Genomic DNA, 12,218 nt, shown 5'->3' on the forward strand with positions numbered 1-12,218 from the left:
CACCTAAGAGGAAGCACGTGTGATCCTGGCAGTCAACCAGACTTGGGTAGCCCATGGCTCCAGGACCACAGAGCAGTTCCTATCCTCTGAATTGTTGGGCATCTGCAACCTGGGCAGCCAGATGATCAGACTTGCGCGAGGCCCAGGGCCTGAAGCAATGGCCGGCGCATCGTCGTGATCAGTACTGTCCTTCGTATCCTATGTGTATCCCTCTCATAGACAGCTGTTGGCTTGTGAAAACCCACGCTGTGCCCCACCCACGCCTGGCCATAGCCTTTCTGAGGAGCTTTGCCTACCCCACCATCATCCCTGCTGCCCGCTTTCAAGGTCCGTAAGGGCCCCTTGTTAATATAGTGAGAGCTCCTAATTCCAGAGACTGCACCGGGCTGGCATAGCTGGGCATATCTGGGCATGTGCTCAAGGTAGGAGCCTTCTTATCTGAAGCCTCACTTCTAGACCTACACAGAAGTTAGACCCTTTGTCAGTTTCTCCTTCACCTACCTGTTTTTAAGCTGCTAGGTTGTAGGTGCTGGAGAGGGGCTTTCTGGCCATGTATGTGGCTTTTTACACTGGCATGGGTCTCACATGGTTTTTAATAGGCCGTCTCTGAAATGAATAACTGAAGAAGAATTTTCCAAATAGCTAAGGAGACACTTTGTGGAATCTGCCTGTCTCCAGAGAGGGGGCCCTGTCTTATGAATTACCAGTGCTCTCTGCCCCCTTGCCCTTGCAAGGCTTAGAATAGTCACAGCGTACAGTGCAGGGCTGGGACAGGACAGCTAATCACTTCATTTTACACTGTGTTCTTTTAAAGAAACTTTGGTGTCTCTTCCTTCTTTGCCTCCCCCACCCCTTGTGGGTTTATAGATAAAAGAGGCTAAACTGCCCTGCCCCTCCGAGTCCCCCCCCCCCCCAGGTTGTCTCTGTCTCACGAAAGGCCTTCCTTTCTGCTCCCTAGGACTTGGAGACAGAAAACAATGGGGATAGAGAACCCTCAGTCTTTGCTAGCTTGCACCCTGCCTGCCTTCCTTCCTTTTTTTCCTTTCTCTCCTTTGATTCACCAATATATTTTGTAAATTAGAAGAGAAACATAATACTGTCACGTTTTGGGTGTTTTCTGGTCCAGTTATGAGCTTGTATGGGCAGAAAGTTAATGTGTTCTTCATTTTGCACCTTTTAAGTAAGACCCATGCACCTCCTCTGCTCTTACTGGACGACTAAGCTGTACAGGCCTGCTTGTGTTTCGTTGAGGACGCCTCTGTAACTGCTCTGTGCCTCTTGGACATTTGTGACTATTCACGGTTGTTATCGAGTTGTGGCTTGGTGCCGTAGAGTTTGAATCTGGTAATTTTGTAGAACTTAATGCTGGCCATTGTTGCTGTGTTCTGTGAGAATAACCCCCAGAAGGAACCTGGAACCAGCATCTTCTGGGCCCTGCAGACCATATTGTAACAAACATTTTTGTTTCCAGATGGAGAAATGTTCCTTGGTTACTTTGTGTAGTCAGAAGAGGGTTTGTGGCACTTTATCTGCAATGTGATGATAAAGAATAAAAACCTTTTGATCTAGGGAAATTAGACCATGTTGTTCCCTCGTCTAAAAGCTTCTGTTCATGAACAGGCAAACACAGGAACCTCCCAGCCCTTATCACAGCTGCCCAAGCCCTGCCTTTGCCGACCCTTGTGGCCTCTCCACCACCTCCCTAAGTTCATTGGTTTCTCCTGCTTCCCCCCAACACATGCACACATGCACACACACATGCACACACGCACACACACACACCTTGTTACTCCTGAGAAGCTTCAGAAGTGTCCAGCTTCAGGATTTTGCACTAGCTTTTCCCTCTTTCTGGAATTTTTCTTCAGATATGGGCCTGGTTCCTTCAATTTATTCAAGTCTCAAATACCCTCTCTTTGAAAACCTTTCCTACACCCACCTTGGGGATATTCTCTTTATTACATGTAACTCTGCAGTGATGTTTTCATGCCTCCTTTCTTCGCTCGCTCCCATGAATCAGGAGAGCAGGGACCCATTGGTCGGCTGTTTTGCTCACGTGGCTCTCTGTCCCACATCCCCCGTTATCGGCGCGAATGAGTGACCTATCTGAGTGTGCTGGAGTGCGGTGTGAAGTTCTGACAAGATAAGGAACAAGGCATGGCTCCTGCCCAAAGGGTTGCAGTTGGGTGGAGAGGGGAGAGGGGCGGGGTGATGAGGGGTGACCACACAGTTTGCCATCCCACTAGAACATATATGCAAATAAAAAAGTCACTCCTAGAAATCACCAGGCCAAGGAGAGAGCCTAATTCAGTCCAACATGGCCAGCAGTTTACCCAAGCTGAAGGTGATGGGTGGTGGGAGACTTCTTTAGTATAGGGATTCTGGAGAATATAGACCAGACTGGCCTCTGCCTCCCTGGTACTGGGATTAAAGGCGTGTACCACCATGCCTGGCCTAGAGGAGGCCTTAGAGAAGTAGGCAAAAGTTTAAGAAGCAGAGCTCTGGCTGGGGATGCAGATCAGTGTGAGCCCTTGGTAACCTAGCTTCTGTGAGGCACTGGTTCCATCCCAGCAATGCAAATAAATACGAACAAAATGTAAGTCTGGAGAAGGGAAGGGACATTTTGGCAAGGCCGACAGCCTAAGTGGACAGACACTAATGTATGTAAATGCAGTCTGTTGAACACAACTGCCTGCTGGAGATGTGTAGAGCCAGGTGAGATGCCAGGCAAAGCTTTATTCTGTGGATAGCAGCGAGGAGTGTCAGGTGTGGCTTGGAGGAGGCGTGGCTCACAGGGAGCTAGAGAGGACCGTGCCGCTCCAGATCCCCAGTATCTTCGGTTGGCCTTATCTGCCTCTCCAGTTTGTAGCTCTTCTTGGAAGCCTCCAACATTCCCACAGTAATCTTCTGTGTAGGCCTGTCTGTCGTGGAACTCACTCTGTAGACCAGGGTGGCCTTGAACTCTAGAACTCTGCTGCCTCTGCCTCCTGAGAACTAGGATTAAAGAGGCGCACCACCCGCTTGAGTGGTGGTGGCATTGTAGGGACTGGCATGTCATGGGATTTGCTTGATTTGAGCCTGTTGATTGTCAGGTCCACTCTGGCTCCTGCCTAATTTGGGGCCGAGCTGCCTTGTGCCCTCTCCAGTCCCCGGATGGTGGTACCAAAGTGAAACAGGTGCTTTCCCTATTACACAGTCTACTAGGCTTCCCTCACACTGCTCAGCCCTGTGCCCTGCCCTTGTGGAGCGTGAGCCTTACCCGCACAAGGAGCTCTTGCTTCTAGCATGTTTATTTACATTTACACTTTTTTTTTTTTTTTTTAGGCAGGGTTTCACTGTGTAGTCCTGGCTGTCCTGGAACTCACAGAGATCCACCTCCTGAGTGTTGGGATTAAGGGTGTGCAACACCACTGTCTGGCTGTTTACCCACACATCTTAACACCCTCTCTGTTCGGGTCCCCGCCCTCAGCTCTTGCAGAATAGCTACTGTGTCTTGGGAGTCTACATGGCTACAGTACCTACAGTGGCTCTCTTTACCTGAGTCAGCCCATGTCTTTCTGTTCCAAACCCTCTTGGGGCTTGGATCTTACACGACAAAAGCAAGCTGGCTCTACAAGACCCTGAAGACCTGTCCTTGGCTCTCCCCACCTTCAGACAGCCTTCCAGCCACAAGTCTCCAAACCTGAGTTTTGCCATTCTTCTCTAGATATTTGCATGACTGGTTTATTGCTGCACTAAGGTTTCTTGATGTGTTGTGAATATGTTTTATTACCGTTGGTTACTAAAGAAGCTGTTTTCAGGCCTATGGCAGGGCAGAATAAAGCCAGGTGGGAAATCCAAACAGATATAGAAAGTAGATGGAGTCAAGGACATATTCATGTAGCTGCCGAAGGAGACAGATGCCCTGGAACCTGTAAACTACAAGCCTCGTGGTAAAATACCAAATAATAGGAATGGGTTAATTTAAGATGTAAGAGCTAGCTAACAAGAAGCCTGAGCTAATAGGCCAAGCAGTGTTTTAATTTAGTTTCTGTGTGATTATTTGGGTCTGGGTGGCTGGGAAACAAATGAGCAGTCTCTGTCACAGTGTCTGTTCCAGCATCAGTGTGCACATCTGAAAAAGAATTTCCCCTCTTCAGTGAAACCATTCTGTACTCATGTAGTTCCCACTTCCACTGGCTGGGGTCTTATTTGGAGGTTCACACCACTTAAGGCTCTTCTGCATTCTCTCTCTTTGTTTGCTTTTTTTAAAAATTGAGACAGGGTCTCTCTGTGTAGCCCTGGCTATTCTGGAACTCACTTTGTAGACCAGGCTGGCCTCAAACTCACAAAGATCAGCCTACCTTTTTTCCTGGGTGCTGGGATTAAAGGAGTGTACCACCACCACACAACTATTATAGTACATTGTTAAACAGCTACTTCCCGGGGACTCTCGGGGACTTCTTCGCTGCTGTCTCTCCTCACCTGGAATAAATCAGGCTTAGCACAGTTGTGAACTCAGTGGTTATACATGGTGGGGCTTCCAGGTGGGCAAAGGGAAAATAGATCACTTGAGCCAGAGGGCCATGGACAAGACATGGACTCATTGAAGACACTTCAGGGTTCAATCTCTTCAGGGTTAGGAACTCTCCAGGCAGCCTGGGAACTGGAGCAATAAATACCCATGGGCCCATTCCCAACCCATACTGCAGAGATAGCTTTGAGTTTATAGGTTCCAAAGCACAAGGAAGGAGCCCAGTTTTCCTTACCTCATCTTGGGTGTTTACCCTGTTCTTTTGACCTAGAAATAAAACTTTCGACAAATTACTTTCAATCTGAGAAAAACCTGCCCCTAAACTATGGCAATTGCTCATAATCAGCAACCGCCTTGATTATAGTCCAAGGGACTTTGATATTTTCCTTCAAAGATACTATTTCAGTACAAAAATTCGAGGAAGTACCATGTCAGCTTGCCCCTTGCTCAGCAGCACAACCATTGATTGGAGTCTGAACGTGGACTCCCCACCAGTGGCCCCAACAGAGCTGACTCAAGTGTGGGGTGATGGTGCAGGGGGTGTGGGAACCTTGGGTAGTGGTGTAAGATGTGGGTTGCAGGTGGGCTGTGGTCCAGTGGGCACCAGCTAGGAGGTCCTTCCTGTCCTCTATCATTCCCTGTGTGTCCTCGGGTGTCATCACAGCCCTCAGCCAATTTTCTGTTCCAAACGAGAAACTGGGAATTCCTTAGTGGGAAGACAGTGTCCCTTGAGGGCAGTATTTCTCAATCTGTAGGTCATGACCCTTTAGGGATCGAATGACCTTTTTACAGGAGTTGCCTAAGACTATTGGAAAACACAGATATTTACATTACAATTCATAACAGTAACAAAATTATAGTTATGAAGTAGCGACGAAAATGATTTTATGGTTGGGGGTTACAAGATGAGGAATTGTATTACAGGGTCACAGCTCAGGAAGGTTGAGAACCACTGATTTAGAGGGTCCCTTCTCCACATGCACCTCCAGCCTTCCAAGAGACTGACTCAGTGACAGTGCTGTTGGAGGTATCTAACAGGTCTGACACACAGTAGGCTTCTTCCTTACATGAGTCTGCTTAGGTAAGACAGGCTTGGGATTGTTGAGTTTATCAGCTCACTCATGTCTTCAAGGACCGGGACCTTGTCCTGTCTGCCATCCTTCATGCTGGTTTCGCTCTCTGATTGGGGCCCAGGCAGTAGCTCTCTGGAGGGAGAGAGGGAGGGAAGGAGGGAGCGAGAGCACCCTTTCCAGGGGCCTCTGTGCTTTGCTGTAGTTCACTGGCTGGAACTGGGCCCTGCTCTGGAGTTTGTGACTGGCAGAGGGAAAGAGCACTGCGAGTTGCTCAAAGTAAGCATCCGGGAGGTGGCTGTCTGCAAGTAGCTACTACCTAGTTCTCTTGGGACCCTTCAGGGAGCACTTGTACTGTGGTGGCCCTCAGAGCTACAGGGTGCTGACTTCTAGAACATTCCTTAAATCAAGTCACTAGTCTACCAAACTAAACAGGCAAGTAGTGTCTTTTATTTATTTAAAGATTTGATGTGCGTGAGTGTCTTGCTTGCATTCATGTATGCATACCATATGCATTCTTGGTGCCCACAGAGATTAGAATTGGAGTTGCAGATGAGCCACCAGTGGGTGCTGGAAAGAGAACCTGGCCCCTCTGCCAGAGCAGCCAGGAAGAAATAACGGTGTGCCATGCAGATGACTCTCACTCAGCGCATCACGCGGCCCCTCAGAGTCCCTGTGGGCTCAGATGAAAAGGGAACTGCAGAGACTTGTCTTCGGCAAGGCCAGAGCAGGCTATCTGCCTAGCTGACACAACCAGAAAAGAACAAAACAGGAGCTGGCAAAGTGGCTCAGTGGGCAGGGACACTCGCCACCAAGGCTAATGGCCCGAATTCAAGCCACAAAACCTACATCCAGGTAGAGAGAACTAAAGACTCTCTCCAAGTTATTCTTGGATCTCCACGTGTGTCATAGTGTATGTACATACAGACATTAGACAAGTCTTAAAGGATGTATCTTTTAGGCCGGTCATGATGGTGCAGGCCTTTAGTCCCAGCACTCAGGAGACAGATGGCAGATCTCTGAGCTTGAAGCTAACCTAGTCTTCCTGGAGTGAGTGAATGTCATGAGTTGAAGAGACCAAGCTGACAGCGAAGAAATCATGGTGGCGGCTCTCTGACTCTGTCAAACATTTTCAGAAAGTACGACACTGCCGAGAGAGGACCCTGGACAGCTTCAGGGGGTCTCTGAGCACTCAGAATACAATTGAGACCACATTTGTGAGGAGATGCCTGAAACCAGGTAAGAAACACTCAGGAAGGGCTAGGCATGTGTGCTGTCCCCCAGGAGACAGTGTCTATCCCATCAGGCATCATAGGGTACCCAGCGTATGCGGAAGGTACCCCTGTATAGCCAACTATCACCAGTAGAAAGAGCTCGTGTGGATTTGCAAATAAAACATCTTGTGAGAAAAACAGTTTCCAAATACTTAAACTGTCCCAGAGCAAATCTCAGAAGATTTACAGGATTATATCTAAGACCCCATCAGATAAAAATGTTCAATGTATGGCATCTTAGCTGGCCACTGGAGTATGCTAGTAATTTCAAGACTCAGGAGGAAGAAGCAAGAGGACAGAAAGTTCCAGGTTCACCTAGGGTACACAGCAAGTTCAAGGCCAGTCTGATCTGTGTGAGATTCTATCTCAACAAAGCAAAACATTATATATAATATATATACACACATACATATACAGACATAAATATACATACACACATGTCAAGCACTGGAAGTATAGCTTAGTGGTAGAGTGGTTGCTTTAGGGAGTTGTTTGCTGGTAACACACACACACACACACACACACACACACACACACACACACAGAAGCCAGACTTGGTGATTCAGGAAGATCATGAGTTCAAGGTTATCCCCAGCTGCTTAACAACTTTGAGGACCCAAGGGCCAGCCTAGGCTACATAAGACCTTGAAGCATTATCCCCAGCTAAGTAACAACTTTGAGGGTCAGCCTAGGCTACATAAGACCTTGAAGCAAAAACAAAACAACAAAAAACTCTAAAACATAACCACAATGTTTGACATCTAATCCAATTATCAAGTCTACAGTTGCAGTCAGGGATTCCAGAACAGCTGATCTGAACAGTATCATTGCCAAGCTGACCCGACTCCATCCCAAAACACAGGAGACGCATTCTTTTCCAGTGTATGTGACCTTTTAAGGAGAGACTGTATGTGTGGCCATACACAGCTTTGAACTGCAACAGAAATTATAAATCAGCAACAAGTGGGCGCTGGAGAGATGGCGTAGTGAAAAGTACTGACTGCTCTTTCAGAGGACTCAGGTTCGACTTCCAGCACCCACACAGTGGCTCACGATGACCTGTGACTCCAGTTCTAGATCACGCAATGCTCTCTTCTAGCCTCTGCAGGTGAATATGGTGACATGCAGGCAGAACGCTCCCATTATAACACTTAAACATTAGAAAAGCAACAAAAAGACACCCCAAATGAATGTCCATGGGAAGGGAAACACAATATTGCTAAGATCTTTCCCAAATGATCCGAATTTAAGACAATCTGCACTGAAAGACAAGTTTTTTTTTTTTTTTTTTTTTTTTTTTTTTTGTGGAAGTCAAGAGGACAGTTCATATGGAGATGCAAAAGGCTGGGCTCAAGAATTACTTGAAAAGGAAGGATCTAGCTTAGCTCAGCTTTAGAACACTTGCCTGGCACGCACAAAGTTCAGGCTGGGGCCAGGGAGAGAGAGGTCAGAGGGCAAAGGTCCTAATGTGCAAGTAAGTCTGATGACCCAACTCCAACTCCCAAAATCCATGTTAAAAAACAAACAAACAAAACCAAAGCCAGATGCAGTGGCACGCATCTGTAATCCCGGCACTGCTAAGGTCAGCTAGGAGGGTGAGACGGGAGAACCACTGGGAGCCTGAGGACCAGCTCGGCTGCAGTATGCAGCAGAGGCACAGAGGTGAGATTGGCTAGAACCGACTTGTCAAAGTTGGCTTGATTTCCATGTGTGTCATGGTGTTCTCTCTCTCACACACAATACATACACATATCTTAAAAAGCCACAGTGGCAGGAGTCATAGTGACCTCAGGGACAGGAGGCATGTTGGGCTCTCCAGTGTCTCTGTTGGCCATGGTCCATGGCATTAGTGTTGCCTACCAGGAAGCCGACTTTGCAGTCAATGAGTGAGCTGTCCCAGCTGACTATCATCCTGCGAAGTGCCTGGCACCTCCAAGATGGGGTTCAACAGTTCCGTTCAACATCAGCGTGCACCCTAATGGTATAAATCTAACAATAAGGGAAGATTTGAAAAGCCTTCCCATTGAAGGGTGAATCCTGTGATGGTTTTGATTGTCGAACAGAGACAAGCCTCCAGATACACGTGAAGGAGGTGGAGGAAGAACCACTTTAATGTGTGTGGCGCCATTTCATGGGCTTTGGTCCTACACTGAACTAAACGAGAAAAGGGAGTACAGCACTCACGTTCACGGCTGTCCCCTGACCTCAGGTTCCTGCGGCCATGACTTGGCCTTAATGGGATATATTCCCTCTAACTGTAAATCAGAATAAACCCAACTCTGCCTTCCAGGTTCTGGGATGCTTGTGCCTAAATATCTATTGCTTTGAAAGCATCCTATCTGACACAGAGTGAAGCAACTTGGAAATTTCAAACCAGCTTTCAACGTTATCTGAGTCCATAGTTATTCGCCACTTCCTGCTAATCCAGAGGGGCAAAGGCCTGCAATTCCACATGGAGGAATGAACAGAAGAGGCTGGCTTGCAGCAGGCACAAACAGCCGAATCCTAGAGAACATGGATGGGAGACTGAGCTTTAAAAACAGCTACTCAACCCATTAGGCGAAACTCTTGAATAAGTTGAGACGTAACAGGACAATGGCATTTTTATTTACAATTGGACCAGAAAAAGGCATACAGGCATAATTTTTTTTAATTAAAAATAATGACAATGATTTAAAAAGTCAGAAAAATTGACAATGTTTGAACCCCCACCCCCAAATGAGACCCTTAGAGGGAAAATGCAAGATTTGAATGAACAAATAACTCCCCATCATTTTCTACTCTTTGGGCTCCTTTTTCTCCAGCCTGACTCTTGGTGGAAGCCACTTGGTGCTGTGGAGTCACTGTGAGGCAAGACTGAGAGGTTCACTGATTTGACAGATGATGGTGGCAGGTCCCCAGGAGGCTGGGGCAGTGAGGGGCAGGGTGTGTTCCTAGCATAAGCAGCATCCTGAGCTTTGTCTCCCAGCACGGTCCCAAAGGACTTGAGCAAGGGTGAGTGGCTGTTATTGACCCCTGCACCCAGGGTGGGTTTGGTCTCTTGCTACTTAAGAGCAATCTCTGTGGCTTGCACAGGGATCACAGGGGCTGGGGTGGAGGAGCTAGGCCAGGTACGTGAGCCTCCTTCCAACTTGGGGAGACTGACTTCTTGCCTATTCTTAGGAACTGGAAAAGGAGCAATCCAACTTACCTTCCATCTTCCTTCTCAGAAGTTTTCTGAGTGTCCCCAAAAGAACTTGCATGGGAGGAAGAGGGGATGGGTCTGGCTGAAAGAACTGAGTATAAATGCTGAGGTCAGGAACCATGAGGAGAGAGCGCCTCTCCCTGGCCACCTCAAGGAAGAGATGTGAGAACTCGACTTCAAAGCGAGGGAAGAGGAGGTCCACCATCAGCCTTCAGGTGGTGCCCCCTGAGGAAAGGACTGGGAGCAATCTTGAGGGGTGAGCACCCTAGTGGCTTTAGCCACTTCTTCCCAGACACACATATGGGTGCTTGGTTCTGGAAATCCTTAGCCCTGACCCAGGGCTTCTTGGCACGAGAACAGTTCACTGTAGATCTCATCTCTTCCTTGGTGGCCAGCAAACTCTGGCTGCTTTGATGATGAGAATCCTGCTGTCCTAGGGAACCAGGACATGTCCTTGTAGTAATCATGGCCGGGGCTTGTTCCCAGTCATATGATAACCAAAGGCCTGGTTGGAAGCCCTGTTTGGGCGGCGGAGGGCAGGCTGGGGAAGAGAATGAAAGGGGGGCCAGCAGGGGTTGGTTGGCACTGAGGCTACTGTCCAGGCTGGAACTGTGCTGTGTCGTGGCTTCAGTGGTAAGGATGGGCAACAAAGAGGCTTGGAGCCCTCACCACAGCCCTGGCGTTCCTTCTTCCAGTTAATGGTAGGGTGGCCAACAGCTCTGAGGAGCTGATGGGGACAGTGACCAAAACCCCACATTTATCCATCCTGGACCTGTTTAAAACAAAAACAAAACAAAACAAAACCAACCCAAAAACCCAAACCCAAAACAAAACAAAAAACAAAAACAAACAAAAAAATAAAACCTGAATTAACAGGTCAGAAAACTCCTGCTGAAGGCGACTCTTGGGTGAAGAAAACCCACAGGAAAATGTATCCTACAGACTGGAATAAGATGAAGGGAATGCATGGGTTACAGGCCCTCCTGCCCCCATGCAGCCTGGGGATCTAGGAACACTGTGCCAGGAGTTACATTCCAAATGAGCAGGAGCTATTTTATTTGTGTGCCTGCAGTTTCCTACGCAGGGTGGCTTCCTGTCCGAGGATGGAGTGGGCCTAGTGTTGGTCCACCCACTCAGTCTATCTTCACAGCAGCATAGATCTTGCGGACAAACATGTAGGCTGCATAGAAGCCGATGGTCCCTGTGAGCAGCCAGAAGGACAGGACCATGAGGGCGGTGTAGCCAAAGTAGAGGAGAGAAGGGATGAACTCGACGATGTCCAGCTGGGGTGATGGCAGAGAAAAGAGGGATTGATGTTTAATACCAGGCAGCTATGAGCTATGACAAACTGTAACACCCACCCTGTGTTGGCTAGTTTTATGTCAACTTGACACAAGCTATAGTCATCTGAAAGGAGGGAAGCTCAGTTGAGAAAATGCCTCCATAAGACCTAGCTGTAGGGTACCTCTCTAAGGCCTCTGCATCAGCTCCGGCCTCCTGGTTCCTGCCCTGTTTTAGTTCCTGTCCTGACTTCCTTTATTGACAGGACTATGATGCTGAAGTGTAAGTCAAATAAATCCCTTTCTCCCCAAGTTGCTTTTGGTCATGGTGTTTCACTACAGCAGTAGATTAGTAACTAGGATATGCGCCTGCACCCCCGCCCCCATCTTGTAAAATTGACACCTGGCAAGGTAAAAGGGCTCACAGTGCAGACTAACTTCCAACTATACCAGGGCAGAGTACTGGCTTGGACCTCATGACCTTAGGGGTCAGGGGAAGAACTTTATAGGTTGGAATGGACACAGCTGCCTCATTTCCTGGTCCACTGTCCCAAAGCAGCACCACAATATTCCTGGACAGCTAGAGCAACATCAGAGTCAAGAGGTGGGAAATGTGTGGAGGTTCTCACTGCTCCCAGGTCAAGGACTACGGAGCTGTCATCAGGCTGCCTCAGTTTACATTCCTGTGAACTTGAGGATGCTTGGCAAATCTCTAACAGCTCACAATGCTTTTTCTCTTGGAGTACACTGGCCGCTTGTGACTGAGGTAGAGGTGGAAGGGACTGGTGGTGTGATGTCTGCTGGTGGACGAGAATACGGCCCACCTGACACCTTGGTATGTGCCCAATGCACCAGGCCCTGAAGGGGGGGGGGTCTGTTCTAGGGCTAATGGGCAGATAC

At 48.2% G+C, this 12,218-nt stretch overlaps 1 protein-coding gene across 7 annotated transcripts in view; it reads right to left on the reverse strand.

Annotated features, from left to right (window-relative positions):
* Nucleotides 1–9,439: 9,439 nt before the first annotated feature.
* Tm9sf4 (transmembrane 9 superfamily member 4) overlaps nt 9,440–12,218 on the reverse strand; it is a 40,697-nt gene continuing 37,918 nt past the window's right edge. For all 7 annotated transcript variants that reach the window (XM_050151000.1, XM_050150998.1, XM_050150999.1 and 4 more), the window contains exon 18: nt 9,440–11,321. In XM_050151000.1, coding sequence (XP_050006957.1) covers nt 11,172–11,321 — 150 coding nt within the window. In that variant the 3' untranslated portion in view covers nt 9,440–11,171. The remainder of the gene's footprint in view (nt 11,322–12,218) is intronic.

This window comes from Alexandromys fortis, unplaced genomic scaffold (genome assembly GCF_014885135.2).
Source record: "Alexandromys fortis isolate MF-2015 unplaced genomic scaffold, M_Fortis_MF-2015_v1.1 scaffold_27, whole genome shotgun sequence".
Lineage (NCBI taxonomy): Eukaryota > Metazoa > Chordata > Mammalia > Rodentia > Cricetidae > Alexandromys > Alexandromys fortis.